At 54.8% G+C, this 18,146-nt stretch overlaps 1 protein-coding gene across 2 annotated transcripts in view; it reads right to left on the reverse strand.

Annotated features, from left to right (window-relative positions):
• FBLN1 (fibulin 1) overlaps nt 1–16,738 on the reverse strand; it is an 80,726-nt gene extending 63,988 nt beyond the window's left edge. For both annotated transcript variants that reach the window (XM_063075108.1, XM_063075111.1), the window contains exons 1-2: nt 16,662–16,738; nt 4,097–4,202 (exon numbers count right to left, since the gene is read on the reverse strand). In XM_063075108.1, coding sequence (XP_062931178.1) covers nt 4,097–4,202; nt 16,662–16,734 — 179 coding nt within the window. In that variant the 5' untranslated portion in view covers nt 16,735–16,738. The remainder of the gene's footprint in view (nt 1–4,096; nt 4,203–16,661) is intronic.
• Nucleotides 16,739–18,146: the final 1,408 nt, after the last annotated feature.

The raw sequence follows: 18,146 nt of genomic DNA on the forward strand, positions 1-18,146 counted from the left end.
GACACCTGTACAGCCTCTCCTCTGGGCCTCTGTGCTGGCTGTTCCCTCTGCCTGGAAAGCTCCTCCCTGCATCCCATACACCTCTCTCTCTTGCCTCCTTCATGTGCTAGCTCAGAGGCCCCTTCCCAGTGAGCTGTCCCCTACAGCTCTGCTTGAAATTGTAGACCAGCCCCACCCAGAAGACTCTACTCCTTCCCTGTTTGTTTTTTCCCTCTCATGGTGCATACGGCCTTCTTATAAAACAGAAAATTTACTTACTATTTGGTTTATTGTCTGCTTCCCCTGTAGAATGTAACCTCTACAAGGCCAGGGGATTTTGCCTATTTTGTTCACTGATTTACCCCCTGTTCACCCAGAACAGTGCCTGGCACCCAGCAGGCCTTCAATGATATTTGTGAAATAAATAAATGAAGGGGTCCAGACAGATGCTGGATTTGTTGGATTGAAAAACATCAGCTCGGGACCTGCTTTAGGTTTTGGCTCGGTGTGTATCCAAATTCCTCCAAAAGAAGATGAAGGACTTGTGGGTTTAATCTAATCCAAGGTTTTGGGGAAATTTGGATTTGGATACTCAGGGATGTTGGGCCTCGGCCAAGGCCTAGAGTGCAGAGTGACGCATGAATCGGGGCAGCAGCAGAGCTGCCATCTCTGGGCCACCCTCAAGTGTGCTGCCATTAAAGCTTCAGACAGCCCGTCCCTGTTCAGCTACAGCCCAGGTTTGCAGAGGGGTAGGCTCCTCCCTGCAGTCCTGTCTGAGCCCCTCAACCACCCAAGGGAGCAAATCCCATCTCCTTTGGGCCCCCAGAAACACTCAGAGTCTCCCATTCTCAACTCCTGCCTAGGCGGTTTGGCCTGGGGCTGGCTCACCTGTGTCACTTCATCCCGCCTCTTTCTGAGCTTAGAAATGGCATCAAGCAACAATAAAGATTTGCTGAATGAATGAAAATTGAGACGTTTACAGGTGAGCCTCATAGAATGCCACTTCAAAAGAAGAAACATGCGCTAGAATGATGGACCAACCAACAGGTTAGTGATCCTTGTTTCCTGCATCTTTCAAATATTACTAGTAAGAGGGTTCCCGTAATTCAGATTTGATTTCTGATCTGCTCTCTCCCTTCCCCACCTTCATTAAAGATGATAATACTGAATTCATAGAAAATCCCTCCTACCAGGCATCACTGTGCTGGCCACACCCCAGACACACACGGCCCTTCCTCACCCTAGTACTGTGGGGCTCGGCATTGTGGAGGGCTGGGGAGGGGGCTTGCTCACCCAAGGACCCCCGCAGCAGCACTCACTGCCTGCGAGTGGAATTCTTAGACGGGCTCTGTCTCACCCAGAGCCCAGGAGCCCAGGCTCAGCCTCTGATCTCCATAGACTGTATGGGCTTCGGACCCCGAAACAAACGCAGAGAAGGGGACATGAGTGAGGGAGGGTTGGAGGGCAGCAGCCAGCACCTGGGACAGCGGGACAGTGTCACTGTGGAGCCAGCTGTTAGTGGCTAACTCACTAAGAGGCCTCGGATATGCACGTGGCTCCTGCTTGTGAGTTCACTGGGACAAGTCAACTGGCCTCCTGGGGCCTCAGTGAAACAAAGGCCAGTCACTCCAACTTGGTGACCCTTGAGTGGTGTCCTGGGCGTTCAGTAACATGTTCTGGGGACACTGTGACATGGAAACTCACAACATCCAGCCAGAATTTCCTGAGGCTCCACATGACCAAGTGAGCATCACCAAAAACAAGTCAAGGGTCAGCGGGAGCCTAGACATGCACCCACACTTCCCAAAAAGAAGAAATTCTGTCTCGGCCAATCAAATGATATTTCTTACATCTCAGGAAATGTCTTCATGCGTGTTTGAAATTTATCCTGGGTCAAAATGTAGATCATAAAACAAACGCCCGCTGCATAGATAAGAAGGTATTTTCTATGTGCTCTGGGACCCACTGTGGATTAAAGATAACTCCAAAATTTATCAAAGACACTGGTGAGTAGAAATCAGTATAAATTTAGTACTGACCAGAATCTAAATTCACAAGCAGGGCCCAGAGAGCTGCTGAAACTGTGGCCTCAGTTTCTCTGTCTGCACACTGAAGGGTTCACCTATCTGATGCTTCATTTTATAAGTATTTGATCTCAATTAATAATAGCGCTCCCTGTCAGGGGCAGAATTGTGTTCCCTACAACTCATCTGTTGAAGTCCTAGCCCCTAGTAACTCAGAATGTGACTGCCTTTGGAGACAGGGCCTTTAAAGAAGTAATTAAGCTAAAATGAGGTCATCTGGATAGGACCTAATCCAATCACACTGGGGTCCTTACAAGCAGAGGCAATCAGGACACAGACACAGAGGGAAGACCACGTGAGGATACAGGGAGAAGATGCCAACTTCAAGCCACAAGGACAGGCCTCGGAAGAAACGAACCCTGCCAACACCTTGATCTTGAACTTCCAGTCTCCGGCACTGTGATAATTTCTGTGTTTAAGCAGCCCAGTCTGTGGTACTTTGTTACGGAAGCCCTGAAAGATTAATACACTCCCACCCTTTGGCTTCGTGGTGCTGGTTTCATACGTCGTCTCTGTTCATTATAACAACCCTGAAGGCAGGTGTGATGGGAAACCCTGCTTTACTGTGGGAAACTGAGGCTCTGAGCTGGCTCAGGTCACACAGCAGGAAATGTAACCCAGGCCGGCCCGCCTCCCAGGCCCTCGTCCTTCCTGGGGCCAGGCTGCTTCTCATCAGCACAGTCTGTAAACAACGCTCGGCTTGGCGCTGAACGCCCAGCTTTGCTAGGGACTTGCCAGAGGCCTCTCTGACACTTCCAGCGCTCAGCCACACCGGGAGCCAAAATCACATCTCCCACTCATCTGCTGCTCCGTGAAGCCTGACCGTGTGCTCTTGCAGTCAGTTCCAGCATCTGAGCTGCCTGTCTTCTCTTCCTTTGTTTGGTCTATAGTGCTTTTGACTTTTCAAGAATTTCTTCAATCAGGATTTACGTTCTCCCTCCCTGCTGGCTGGGGCAGCCTCTGCTCAACGTCAACAGAAATGCAAACCATTGTGACAGCCCCCACCCCGTGCCCCACAGCTCCCAGTACCCAAGCTGCTTAGACTCGGGTTAGAGGCAGAGAAAACAAATGGAAATCAAACGCTGGGATACTCTCATACCCCTGCCTCCTGACAGCGCTTGCTCCCCAGGCCAGCAGGTCTGGGTTCAGATACTAACGTCATCTCTGATGAGCTGTACATGGGGGTGAGCCCAGCTTCCTCCATCAAACGGGATGAGTGACGCAGTTAAATGAGAAAATGCTCATCAGATGCTCAGCACAAAGTAGGTGCCTCAGAATGGTTTGCTATTACCTTTATACCATTATTTTTATGATGATGATCAACTTGTTTCCATCATTTATTCGAAGCTTATATTGTCCCCAGATTTGGGGGGAGCTTGAGTCAATTTCGGGAGAGAAGAATAAAAACGGTCAATCCAGATGCCAGCTTCTGCACAAGGTGAACAAGGGTCTGGCAGAACTCTTCACCCTGGGCCCGGCTCATCCACATTTTGGGGGTCTGCAGGTGGTCCACGTTCCTCTCTGCGAAGCACTGCTGATCACAGGATCTCATCTGCACCCCACAACAGTCCCGCTTTTCTTAGGAGGAAACCGACTTGCCCACAGCTGCCCAGCTATGACAGAGAAGCCTACGAACCCAGATCTTCTTGTTTCCAGCCCAGTGAAGTGGACAGATGCCCCAACTGTCACAGGGTGGCACGGGAAGGGTCAGTGAGTCCTGTGCTGGGACCGTGGGAGCATAGGGGAGAGCCCAGCTATGGAGGGGCAGGGGTCACCCGCTGCACCTCCCCCAGCCTGGGTGGATCTGGCCCTGGTGCCCTGGCCTGACTCTCCAGAGGAGAAACTGGAAACAGGGGTCCTCAAAATGCACCCAGCTGAGGCGGGTGAGAAGGAGAGAACCAACATTTCTAGAGCAGCTTCTGCGCCCACAGCCGTGCTTGCTCCTTCAATCTTTGGAGCAACTCGTCCTTTCCTCCCCACCTTCCTCTAAAAGAACATTGTCCTGGTAAAACAGTGGCCACCACCAAGCGTACCTGCATTCTTTGGATTCCGAGGTGTACGGCAGCGAGCAGTCCCTCTCCTGGGTGGCCATTCGATGTCCGTCTGCACAGCAAGCCTCCATGGAGACGTCTGCGCCCACTGTGCAGAGAAAAGAACAGGCTGATGGTGACCCGCCACTCACCCCACTGGTGCCCGCTCCCAGCTGCCCCTTCAGAAAATCCGCTTGCTTAGGTCTGCACTGCAGCATGAGGCTGGGTCTGAAAGGGCAGCTGGACGAACAGCACATACTTCGGTCACTCTGCAAACGAGTACTGAGAATGCCACCGGGTCCTGCCTGGGAGCGCACGCCCCGCTCCTTCCCTGAAAGGCCGACTCCTCAACTGGTACCTGCCGCATCCAGCTCTGACAGGGCTGTGGCTCAGCACTGGGACCCAAGCACAGCTGGGCAGGATCCCTGCTCTGGCCACACGCCAGAGACGTGGACAGGGTCCCTTCCTTCACAGTCCAGTGGGCAAGAAAGGCACGTGCTACTGACAGAGGTGTGGTCACGCTGCCGTCCAGCCCAGCGGGCATGACAGGCCTGACTCTCTCCAGAGGAGAGACCAGCATTTCTAGAGCAGCTTCTGCCGTGCTCTCTCCTTTAATCTTTGGAGCAACTTGTAAGGCGGGGGAGAAGGGTAGAGGGGCCCATCAGTCCTCACCTGGAGACAAAGAAACTGAGGCTGGGGATGGTTTCTGCCCTTGACTTGCCACAAGACCTGCTCCTCTGCAGAAAAGGACAGCTAAAAGAAGTTGGGTGAGGGTGGAGCTGGCTGGGCAGAAAGCACTGGGCTCGGGGGTAACAGCCGCCTGGAGGGATCGTCTGCTCACAGGAGATGGGGCAGGTAGAAGGCTCCCATTCATCAAGCAGCTGGCCCAGGCCCTCACAGCTGGACAACAGCCCTCCTGCCCCAGCCAGGCTGCAGCCCCAATGGGCAACCTCCTCAGAAACCCAGGCCCCTCAGCTCATGGGAAGGAGCAGAGCCCACTAGGCCCCAAGGAAGGAGTGCTGGGTGCCAAGGTGCCCACATACCAAGGTGCTCTCAGTAAGGGACCTATATACCAGGAGCATTAGCATTGACCACCTCAGCTGCCTGGCAGAAGGCCATCTCTCGACAGGACATTATGAAATGGGGCTTTGAGAAATACCACGTTTTCTTACTAATGGCTTTCCAGCACCCCATGGGGGAAATCCCGCCAGGCTTGGCAGCGTTTCTTGGCACTGACAGTCGTGGGTGCTCTGCTTGGGCTCATTATTCTTCCCAGGCTGGGCCCTCAGGTGGTCCCAGAGGAAGGCTTGCTCTTGGGTAAGGCAGAGACTTCCTAAACCACCATCCCCCTCTCAGCAGGGGAGCAAGAGAAACCTCTAGAAACACCCTGGGATGGGTATATTCAGTGTATGGATGAGCTGAGGCTCAGCCAGGCCACTTCACGTGGCCAGGCGTGGGGGTCTTGCCTAGAAACAAATCCCCTAATGACAACTTCGGGACTTCCGGGGTACTCTGAGGGGCTTTCTGCAGGGAAAGATGTACCCACCCCATTCCTACTCTCACAGGCTCCCCCAGTGGCGTGTGGTTAATGGTGAAGCTCTGTCCCACAGCAAAACCTACCAGTTCACTGCGACCTGGCCACTGGGCCCATACCCTACCTCAGCTGTGCGTGCTCCGTACTCCCCAACGATGCTATCTGCAGGACACGGAAGGTGCACCCCGCGCTGGAGCTCAGACCCAACTGTCTGCAGTCATGGGCCTCCCAGCACCAAAGCATGAGAGTCATCAGTGTGAGGGCCACACTGTTATGGGGATCACCTTGAGTGTGCCCATCATTCATGCATTCACTCGCTCGTTCATTTTTGCTCTAACTTATTTTTTTAAAAAAGCATCCAATGAAACATAGGACTTCATCTGTTACAGATAAGCTACAGCTACAGTTCATTCCCCGGATGACTGTGACGTGACCCAGCTACATGGCCCGACACTGAGGATGCTCTCCCCTATGCAGCCACCCCGGCTCCCACCCCACCCCCCCAAACTTCACCCCACCGTCCAGCCGGGCCACTCAGCTCCCTGCCTACGGTCCTGGCCCACTTTCCCCACCCAGCCTGGCACAGGTGCCCCTCTGCTTCCACCTCCCCACCGTGTGCAGGGCACACATCTCACCATTTTCTAGTATCCTGTGTGTCCACCTTACCCTCCCAACCACAAATGTCTTGAGAGCAGGGTCTACCTCCCGTCCTCTTATACCTCGGCACAAAAGCCAGTTTGTAGCAGCTACAGAGTTGAGTAGGAAGAGCTTAAGCTTTAGAGACAGACGAGGGCTCCAACCCCAGCTCCAGCACTGTCCTGCTCTGTGACCCTGGGCAAGCTACTCCACCTCTCTGAGCCACAGCTTCCTCAGCAGAAAAACGGGGCCCACAATACCTTCCAGAGCTGCTGAAAGGATGGATAAAGCTTATGAAGGTTCCAAGCACAGAGTAAGCTCTTAATAAAAGTGTCTTGGTTACGTGCAAAATGCTGGAAGGGGATTCACTTGCTGTTGCCTGTGAGAAATGGGGGCGCCAGGGCCCGGTCTTGGTGTGTGGAACCCCCCACAGATGAGCCGCAGCCCCAAAGCCTCCCTGCACTCTGAGAAAAGCAAATACAGGTAAAGCACAGACCCCCACAGTGGCTCAGCAGGGCAGGGCCTCTGTGCCCCAAGCTGGAGAAACAGTTTGGAAGTGATTCCTGCTGGGAAGCCTTGAGCACTTTGAACCTTATTCTCAGCAGGACAATCAAATGTTAAGTCCTCCAGTCAGTCTGGAAACTTGGAATGCCCCTGGAATGCAGCTCAAATGTTCTGAGCAGCCCCAGAGCTGGAACCTGTGCACAGCCAAGCTGTCTGGGGCTGCGTCTGGGTGGAGCTGGGAGCCTCCCAACTGCCTAGGCTCAGCTCACCCTCCTTGGGCATAAGATGCTCGTCCACACCAGCCAAGGGAAAGTTCCTGCACGGCCCCATCAGAGAGACCGTGAACAGCCCAGCAGGGACCATGGCCAGGCTGGGTGGTGCCAGGGAAGGGGTGTGGGGAGCAGACCCAGGAAAGGCATCATTAGCTTCACTGCAGCAAACAATCACCCATTACTACTAGGCCCCTGGCCCACAAGGGACCTGCAGACAGGGCCCCGTTCATTCACCTGCTCCCTCTAAAGCCCTTTTTACTCTGTTCTGTATCACATGCCCAGCACGCGGTGGTCACGCCATTGAGTAGAAGTGGTACATTTTCCTAGCTCATTTCCACTGTCTTGGGATATAGGCTGCTTCCAATTTTTCACTATCAGGAAGGAACAAACAGCTCTGGCTGGAACGTCTTGATTCGTAAGTCTTAATTCCTAAAGTCACGATGCTTTGCTTGGGCCAGAGGTCCGGGAGGAGGGGTGTCCATTCAAAGGCAGGGACATTTTCAGAACTCTTGCTACATACAGCAGACTGCCCGGGAGCCGCCCTGTTTGCACAGCCTTGTGGCTCCAAGTGGAACAGGGGCTCAAGGGTCTCCAGGGAGGACCTGTGGCTGACCAGCGGCCAGCTGGAGCCAGGGCTGACTGGCCCATGCTCATGGGCTCCTGGTCCAGGCTGAGGTATTTGTCTGGGGACATGCTGGGAGCTCCAGCCTACAGTGAGAGGGCCCAGAGGGAGAATGCTGGCCTGGTGTTTATCCTGCACTCTGGAAGCGCTGGAGCTGCTCCGGGGACACAGCAGTGAGGAGGCTGGAGGTGCGGGTAGGAGCAGGCAGAGCTGGGTTTGCGCTCCTGTCCGCCCACTGCCCCATCTAAGCCTCAGCTCCCACCACCAAATTGCAGCATGCACAGAAGGCAGGCAGGAATCTTCCTGCTGCCTTTCTTCCCCTTCTCCATTCCTGCTCCCTTTCAAAAAGCATAACATAATTGCCCCCACCCAACTGTCACCTCAGCGACTGCGTGGACCCTGCACTTCCAGCGGAATTAAGAACAGAAGCTGAATGGAGTCAGGTCACCAATGATGTGACCATGAGTTGTGAACGTGTCCCGGTCCCCACCCCGACCATACTACACCCACCCAAAACCAGCACGTGGCCAGCTCTGCACAACGCTCAGCTGACACTCAAGGCCCCCGGCACCTTCAGCCTCCTGCTCTCACCCCGCCACTCCTGGGCCTGGAGTTCTGGGACCGGGCATGGCTCTGACAGCCCCCAAAGCTGTTCTATTCTGCTCCCCCTGCGTTAAAACCTCCTTTGGGGCCAGGGATGGTGTCTTTCTCCTCTTGCTGTCCCTGCAGTACCTGCTCATGCCCAGCACAAATATCAAGGCTCAGTTATGTATGAACTAAACAGTACTGGGGACTGATAAGCACGACCACCCTGAAATGCAGAGGCTGCTTGGGCAAGCTGCCCTGCCCGCACAGAGGCCTCTTCCTCAGGCATCCCAGGGAGTGAAGGGAGTGACCCCAAGGGAGGGAAGGTCTCCAGGCTGGAGCCCACCACAGCAAAGTTCAGGGCTAGTTAGAATTTCAACAAAAGGCAGGGACATGCTGGGTGTGGAGATAGGAGAAATGTCTGAAGCTACAGAACTGCCACTTTCTTACCTTGGAGATGGGCCTTGATGTCCCTGGTAGTCTCAGTACCGGCTGCCCCCAACCCATCAGAGGAAAACTAAGCTGCAGAGAGAGGAGTCTGGTGGAACAAGGGGCACCCGCAGAGCTCCCTGGTGTCATGCCTCAAGATGCCAATGAAGGCACGTTCTGCAGCACGTTGGTCTTTAACAGATGTGGGCATCCCACACAAGAACAGGTCTGTTACTAACCTGTGTTCCAAAATAAGTAAAGCCACCCCAGTGTTGACCAGCATTTCCTCAAGATGGGGCAGGCCAGGCTCTCTGAAGCACAAAAGTCCATGCTGCTCCCACCCCCCTGGACGCATCTCTTCCAAGAAACATTGCAGTTAGAAAGGAAAAAAGGAATGTCTTTGCTGTTTTCAGGTTTCTGCCCTTTTAAATAAACAAGCTTTACTCTGGTTATGACAATCAAATAAGGTCAATAAGACAGGTATGCTGGCCTGAGACAAAACTACCTACGAGGCGCTGGAGGAGGCAAGTTTACAGACAGATAGCAGGGCAGGCGCTGCCAGGGGCTGGAGGAGAAGAGGAGCTAGCGTTCAATGGGTACGGAGTTTCTGTTTGGGAAGAAGGAAAAGCTCCGGAGAAGGATGGTGACAATGGCAGCACAACAGTGTGAATGCACTTAATGCCACTGAATGTGCACTTAAAAATTGTTAGAACAGTAAATTTTACGTCATGTATATTTCATCACAATAAAAAAAACATACATTAGAAAATGTAGCGTTTAAGGGCCGTTTCGTCCCATCCTTCAATAGGTAAGGAACTGGATCTTTCGCCTACCCCTCTTTCATTTGCTGTTGTTTTAACACACTCACCTGAGTACTGCAAGAGGATTAACGTTCTCAGTTGTATTTTAGAATGTTCTTGTAGACCAGTGTGATAGCAGATGCTATGGTTTACAAGGCAAGCTATCCGACTTCAAATGGGAACAGATAAAATGTTCAGTAACAAAGTAAATTGTAACTTTGCAACCAAAATAAAGGTGACTTTAGAATTTTTAAGAAACAAACAAAAAATACCCTGGGGATCACACTACCCCAAAGTGTCTTGCGAGGGAGGGAAGAGGAGGATACGGAAAGCCTGATGTTCAGACCACTGCCCGTGCTCCCACCTGCTCATCGGCCTGGGGGTCAGGGCACCTTGTGGTTATCTGAGCATTCCTGACCCGTCACAAAAGCTGGGGACTGTCTGGGGCTCACAGAGGCACTCTCCTCCCCCACCCCCACCTGCCTGCTCCTTCCTGTCAAACCCACACATGGTGTCTGCTCAGGGCTGGCCCAGGACTCATGGCCATGTTGGGGCAAGAAGAGCATTGGGGGTAACAGACCCCCACCCCCACCCCAGACCTCATGGGTCCCAAGAGCTGCACGGTGGTTAACAGCATCCGAACAACCATCCAATCAGCCACAGACCCACTGGCAACACCTTCAGAGAGGGGCATGAAATCCAAACAGCTCGCACCCAAACTCCACTGCATCTGAGCAGCTCCCGTATATTGTGTGTCAGGAGTGGAAGTTGGAGCAAACAAAGCCATGAGTGCTTTGTCTACCCACCCCACCCACCCCGACAGCTGTGAGTGACACCAAGATCTAAAAACAACTTCCGGTAAATCCCATGCTGGACACCCCCCAAGCCCACCATGCACTCGCTGGTCACTTCACGCCTGTAGCTGGGCTGTGGGTGCTCTCGAGAGCAGTGGGCCTCAGGCTGATCTGGAACCTTCTCTCACAGATCATTTCCCTTTTTACCTAATAAATTTCAATCAACTACACAGTTTTAATCTCTGATTCTGGTCATCTGACTGTGTGGATTAGATATGCAAAGATTAACACTCAATATAAACTAAGAATAAACTCTCTTGCAAAAATCTCGTTAACCTTCAAGTCACACATTCTGAGGGAAGGCAACACTGTGGGTTAAAACTGCCCAGCCTCGAACCCGGCTCCCCCTCTTACGACACCTGACTGAGCCTCACCTTCTTCCTCCACAGAATGGGTGTGGTCACAGCACCTGCTGGGCAGGGCCGGGAAGGCCAATGAGACCATCGAGGAAAAGTGCTTAAATCGCTACCTTGACCGCAGGAAAAACCAGAATCTCCAAAATTAAACAGAGAAGGGATTGCACCAGGATCAGGAGAACATTCTTTTACATAAGAATCACACACTGCTGCAGCTGACACGGTGCCAGACTGCCCACACCCCACCATGTCCCTCAGGTCTCTTGAGGAGAGAGACACACTAGTAACTGGTAGGCAGCTGGATAGGCAGCTTAGTTCACAGGCATCAGATACTATTTGTCACCTGAGACAGCAGCTAAAACTAAGTTTCTTCCAGGTGAATGAAACCTTTGTAAAGATTCAGGTGCAGACTGTGGATTGTGGTAATTATGATGGGTGGCAATGCACGCTACATGTTCTGAGGCACGCGGAGGCTCATGGTTTAGAGGGACACAGGTAACATGGCCCACAGAGCTGGGAAGCCAGCAAGGGTCCAGCCAGGCTAACCCAGTACCCCTGCACCCTTTCAGGGCCAGGATGAGGAGAGACCCATGTCCCCTCTTCAAGGCCACCTGGCCTCCTCAGGAGGAAGCAGGGCATGCTGGAGTCTGCTCTTAGAACTCCATGCCCTGTCTCCAGTACAAAATCTGCTGTGATCCCATTCCTCTTGTGTGCCATTCCTGAGCATATCCCCAGCATCGGTCATGGAGACAACAGGGGTCTTGGGTTGGAGAACAGGCCAGAAGGAGGAAGCAAGAGAGGAGTGGAAGGCACACCTCTGGAAAGCAGAGAGAAGAATCTTCCCAATCACTCCCTCCAGGTGGCTCTGACCCAGGTAGCAACCTTCATGTGCTGTCCTCACCCCATGACCCCCACCCCAACATCTCTGCAGTATGCCACTGTTCCAAGGGCCTCCTGGGCCCCTGGTTTTCCTCTCGCCTCTTTGCCACCTGTCACGCATCCTCTGCACCTGATCTCTGGAAGCTAGAGCTCCACAAGCTGGGTGGTCCTTGGTCCACTCCTCTCGGGCCAGCTCATTCATGTCACACCAGCCACCAGCTCAAAGTTCCCTTCCTCTGAGAAGTCCTCCCTGACAGCTCCCAACACGCACACGCACACATGCACACACACATCTGTTTCCTTTCCTGCATGGTCTCTTTGTTCCCTGAACTTCCCAGCATTTAAAACAAATAATTAACTCTGTAGTTAGCGCCACAAGGGCTGGCACAGGCTCTGTCTCCCACTGCACCCCACCCATGCCTGCCCCCGTCACTCAGTAACGTCTGTGAACAAATGAATGAGCAATTGACCTCTGTAATCCTAGCAATTCTACATGGGGGGGAACGGACAAGGAGAGATTCAGCAAGTTGCCAGAGACCACATGGCAAACTCAGAGGTGGGCTTAAAATCCAGCTTGGACTCTAAAGTTCACACACGCCCCACTATAAAACTCTAAAGGAAACAGCGGCTTCCCCTGAAGCTGGACTTAAAGAATTGAGACTCTCCAAAAGTGAAGTGAGGCCAATGAGCGTCCTGTTTAGGGTGACGCTACAGCCGAGCTTCAGGTTCGAATCCTGGTGCTGCACTTAGCAGCTGTGTGTCCACAGGCGTGCTACTTGGCCTCGCTGTGCCTCTATGTCCTCCCATGCACGATGGCGATAATGACAGCACCTCGACCCTCGACCCAACCATGGGCATCAGCGACTCTCAGGAACGGCACTGAGTGGGTCTGGAGAGAAGTTTAGGCCAAAATGAGGAGCAAAACTTTATATGTAGATAGCGAAACTTATACTAAATTTTTACTCCTGCAGGTGACAGGATCTGAAAGGAAAACTGAGCTCAAGAACAATACTGGATCACCTACTTGGTAGGGCTGTTGAGAGGAGTACATTAGTTACTAAACGTAAAACACTTCGTTTATAATAACGACCCAGAGCAGAGTGCACTCTTTCAGGGGGAAGGAAGTAGACACAGAGAGGTTACAGGAGTAGGTTGAGCTCTCTCGAGGCACTTTTGGAATTGGGACTAGAGCGCAGTGTCCTAACCCCCTTCTAGAGCTGGCTCCACAGTGGAGGACCCTCCTGGTAACCTGCAGGCAGCTGGAGCAACAGGCACCCCGATCCCTCCTGACCCAGCCTCTAGTTAGGACCAGCCTAGGGGTTAACCGAGAGGGAGCCAGTCCAGCTTCTGGTCCTGCCATGCCTGCTTGAAGCTAGGTGACTTGGGACAGGTGACTAAACCAGCCTAGGGCCACTGCTTGAGCTCCCCTGCGGCGTATGGGGTCTCTGATCCCAGGGAAGTTGATGCAGTAGGTTTACCCCTCCCACCCTGTTTTGTTATGTGGCCACATTTGAGATCATTACAAGGAAACTGGAACTAAATGAGGCTTGCAAAAGCATTTATTAATCAAATTGTTATGATTTGATATTTTGCAAAAGGAAATCTGTTGTATAAAATATGCAAGCAAAATAATCATGCGCCTCGTTAGGACGATTTTCATAAGATGTTACCTGCAAAACTGTCCTGCCCACCTTGCCCACAGCTCCCAGAGCCCAGCCTTCAGGGAGTCAGATGCAGGGCTGGGGAAGCTGCTGGAGAAGACTCTCAGCACTGCAGTCATCCCCAGTCGTGAGGAGGGGGCAGAACTCCAGCAAGCACCTCAAAGTCTCATGTTTTCTCTTGTCTTCTGGGCCTTTGCCCTGCCATTCCCCCTGCCTGTAACACCTCTCCCACCAGCCTCCCTGCCTGCCCACGAACTTAGCCAGCGCTCTCCTTCCTCAGGTCCCAGTCTGCACGCTGCTTACTCCAGGAAGTCTTTTCTGACTCTGCCAGTAGTGCTTGGCTTGTAATCGTTCAATTTTCTGGATCCCCTGGAGGATGGGAGCCGCATTGGGAGAAGGACCAGGTCTCTCTCCTTCCCTGCTGTATCCCCAAGACCTAGAACAGTGTCTGACACCAAGCCGTCCCTCTGCAGATATTTAGTAATGAATGACTGAATGCCTAAGAATGCCACTCTACGTTATCTTCACCAGTGCAGGCTTGGCACTGACAGCTGCCGGTTCTGTGGCACTGCTGGGCTTGTGGATGGGGAAATTCAGTATTAGTAGAACTATCAGAGCAGTCTTAGGAAAAATGACACTGTCCTACCCTAGGAAAGGGGACATGACGAATGACAGATAGTAATAATAATCTAGCTACCACGGCAGCTTCCTCTATGTTCTCTCCCTCAGTCCTCAAGGCAACTGAAGAAGTAGGTTTTGTTATCTCAATTTCACAAATGAGAAAACTACCAAACCGTCCCATGGCCGTTTCTGAGGGATGACATGCAAACCGCTTCCAGCCCACAAGCGCCGTGGCAAATGCAGCCCTGATTTGGGGGGCCTCAGGCAGTGTCAGCAGGGTGGCAGGAGCAGGAGCTGTGGGTGCCCCAGGAGAGGCCCCAGTGCTGCCCCCCAGGCACCCCAGTCTCATCTTTATGCATTCGGCGCTCCAGCCGCCACAGCCTGACTGGGAAAGTCCCAGGAGCCGCAGAGGCACAGGCCACATGTTCTTAAGCCAAGTCCTCTCTCGCCTTTGTTCTGCCTCCCGACACGACTTGCTTTTAATCAGTCGGAAACGCTGCCCGGCTGGAGCCAGAGGCCAAGAAAGCCTTGGAGAAAACACAATCTTCTTTCCCAACACCCTCCTCTTCTCCACTGCCTCCCACCCCAGCTCTCAGTGAAGTCCAGCAGGACAGACAGACACAGGACAGACAGGCGATTCCGTCTCTGCTCTTTGGCAAGAAAGATCGGTATCCTTCTGCATTTCAGTTGCCAGGTGGCCCATCGCCAAATGAGTTTCAGCAGATCAGCTAAAGGGCTCACCATCTGATTGCCGTTTCCACACTCGCTTTTAAATTGCACGTCTCTTTGTGGGCCCCACAGCCTTGTGCAGAGCAGAGGCAGTGTCCCTCACGGCCTCCGGGCTGCAGCAGCTGCAGAAAGCAGGCAGGCAGTCTTCTAACTCCCTCTTCCCAAACCACACCAAACCAAACTTGTTGAAATTCAAAGAGGTTCTCACCAAAAGAAATGAAAAGGGCCACAGGACAATCCAGCTGTTCTCATCGAAGTATGAAGCATGCGATTAAGAGGATTTTTTTTTAATCCTACAAGTTAGAAGTGTCTCTATGGAGAAAGATCGCTGGGGTAGTGTGCCACTCCAGGCTAGGAAGTCCCAGGGTGTTCATTCAAAGTTAAACATGCACAGGGGAACATTTTTCTCGAACAGTAGGCAGAAAAGAACAGTAATGGAGGATGTGAGGATTCCCAGGCTCGTGAGAGTTGAACTATGCCTTCTCTCTGGACCTCAGTTTCCTCATCTGTAAAATGTGAAGGGGACTCTGAGGTCCCTTCCATTTCCAACAGGAGTCTTTGGTGCCCCCGACTCCAAGACCCCCTCTGGGTTTTCCCTCCAGCCAGCAGTCACTTAAGTGCCCACTGCTGCCTGGAATGCCCTTCCTCCCATGCCCACCTTAGCAGCCCCTGCCCAAGCACCATCTCCTCCAGGAAGCCTTCTGTGATCTTCCAGGGGCCGAGATAGCTCTTGGTGTCAGCACTAAGCCCTGGACCTCCCCACACTGTCTCCAACCCAAAGTGACTCAGGTCCTGCCCAGTGCCCAGAAAAACCAGAGCTCCTCGGAGGTCTGCTGCTGCGAGCAAGTCAAGAAGCCTCTGCAGAACTGCCCCTGCCCCCACCATGCACCCCACGTACACAGCCTCTCCTTGCATCCCCTGGCGAGCATTAGCTGGGATGAGTGACCTTTTGACCGAGGAGGAGGAGGGTGGTCACAAGAGAATTTACAGAAAACTAAACTCAACAAGGTATAAAGCATCTGGGATTCCGAGGGTGGTCTGGGGCACTCACTGGACCTGGGCCCCTGGAAAAACAAAGACTCCAGGGGGAGGGCCTGACTAATGGCCCTGAGAAGCCACGGGGGCAGCACAGAAATCAGAGGTCACAGCTCTGCTGCCCCGCAGCTGCTTTGATCCACACGCCTGTGGTTGCACCCCAGGAGCCAGGCCTTGAGGATTAGGGAGAGAGAAGGGTGTAGCCTGGGCAGGCGCTATCCTGGTGCTGTCAGTACCAGGGCTGGGTGGGCACCATCCCAGTGCTATCTGTCCTGTGTCTGGGCGACGGATCTGCTAGTGGAGACTCCATCCCCCTTGCCACCGGGTGGGTAGGTTTGGACGTGCCCCCAGTCCCAGCTGAGCACCAAGTCTGGCAGAACCACTGCCTGGGCCCAGGAGGACAGTCAGGGAGGCGGTGGCCGCGTCTGCATCTTCCCGTCCCCGCCAGCTATCACCCTGAAAACCCCCCTTATGTTCTGGTTTCCTTCCGTCCACCCCTACCCTATGCCTCGTGTGTCTCCCGGTCCCCACGCTTCTCAGCTGTCTCATCAGCAAGCTGGTACAACAGCCCCTCCCTGGGGGTGTGGTGGGGGCAGTGAGAAAGGACACACCGAGGGCGCATCCGGTGCCAAGTTCCTGGCCCCGAGGGGGCTCGACCACCCCGGCCAGAGCTCCCCACCCCCCATGACCCGGCTGGGGCCCTAGGGGCTGGCTCGGTTTGCCGGGACAGGGGCAGGAGGGTGGATGCGAGAGGGCGGGCTGGAGGACGCGTTGGGAGGTCGGGAGGGAGCGGTGTCCCGTCTCTCAAGCAAGTCCTCCGAGCGAGGGAGGTATCGGGACCGCAGCCAGCGGGCGGCGGGGGGAGGGGACGGAGGACGTCGCCTGGGCCTCGGCGGCCACGCAGCTCAGGGGACGGATGACGACTGCCCCAGGGGCGCCGCGCGGGGCGGCGCACGGGCTCCGGGTCCCCTTGGCTCCAAAACTTCCCGGGAGTGCGGGGCCCGAAGGGCTGGGGACACTCGGGGTTGCCGTGGGCCCGGGGCGCCCCTACCTCGGGCCGCCAGCAGCGAGAGGCCGCCGAGCAGCAGCAGCGGGACCCGGCGCGACGGCGCGGCGCGCTCCATGAGGCCGGCGGGCGGGCGACGGGCGGCGGGCGGCAGAGCGCGGCTCCTCGGCTCGGCCGGCGCGGCGGGCGGCGCGGGCTTCACGCTCGGGCCGGGCCTCGGCAGCCAACACCGCGCCCGGGCCGCGCCGTTCAATTATCCCGCCCGGGAGGAGGGCGCGGCGGAGGCGTGGCTGCTGGGCCGCCCGCCCCCAGGCCGCCCCCGCCCGCCCGCCCCGGCGGCCCGGACCCCTCCCCGCGTGACACCCCCGGGGCGGGGGGCGGGAGCGGGGACCCCAGACTTCCGGGGGGCGCGCTGCCCGGGGCGGGGAGCGGGAGCGGGACCCCCCTGGGGGGGCGTAGGCGGGGGGCGCCTTCCGGCCGGATACACCCCCACCCCAGCTCCCCTCCCCGCGTCCGTGAAACCCGATCCCCTCCCCACGGGGGGGGCGGGCTCGGGATCAAAGGTTAGCCCCGCCCGACTCCGCGGGAAGGGACGGGGACCCGGACGCGGGCAGCGAAGGGGCCCCTTGGAGGGGGAACAGCCGCGGGGCCCACTCGGGGCTCCCCGCGCCCCCCGCCCGCGCGCGTCGCCCTGGGTCTGCAGGCCCGTCGCTGACGCCAGGGATGTCCCTGGCTGGGACCCGGCCCTGTGCTCAGGGGCTGCCAGTCACGCGGGGCCGACCGACTGAACCAACATCCCAGTAGAGGTAAAATGTGGTGGGATCGTCAGGGACACCAAGGCCCAGAGGAAAACAGATTCCTTTTATGTGGAAAGTCATGGAGGCCGCAGAGGAGGCAGTCTTTGAGCTGGGCCTGCGGGAGACACGTCTTTGTGCAGGAATTCAGGCTGCAACTGGTCAGTGGTTACTGAGGATGAGTTGGTCTGTTGGAACCACGAATAGATTTATTTTTAAATGAAAAATACCCCCAAAAACCTAGTGCAGGTAAAGGTGCAGAGCAATGGGACGGCACCCATGGGAACGCCGTTTAACTGATGGGTGGATCTGTGACCCAGCAATTCCACTCCCAGGTTTACACCCAGCAGAAATTCATGCAGGTGTTCACCAAAGGGCAAAAAGACAGGTAGACGGTGCTCATTGCAGCACTGTCCAATGGCTTCTAATTGAGCACTACCCAACGTCAACAGCAGGATGGACACATTGTGGAGTAATCACACCCTGGAGTCCTGTAAACAAGAGTGAGTGAGGCACACTCATGAAACAGGGATGGCTCTCACACACGGCCAGAGCAAGAGAGCCAGCCAGACGTGATTCCAGTTATGTAAAGGACAAGAGCAGCTCAGAAGTCGGCAGAGAGAGGACCCTGGGGTGGGCTAGTGACGGCAGGGAGCATGAGGGGCTTTCTGGGGACCAGTTAGGATCTGTTCTCTTAATATGGGTCTTGGTTCCGAGGTTGGGTTCAGTGTGTGAA

The sequence above is a fragment of the Cynocephalus volans genome, chromosome 12, assembly GCF_027409185.1.
Source record: "Cynocephalus volans isolate mCynVol1 chromosome 12, mCynVol1.pri, whole genome shotgun sequence".
Lineage (NCBI taxonomy): Eukaryota > Metazoa > Chordata > Mammalia > Dermoptera > Cynocephalidae > Cynocephalus > Cynocephalus volans.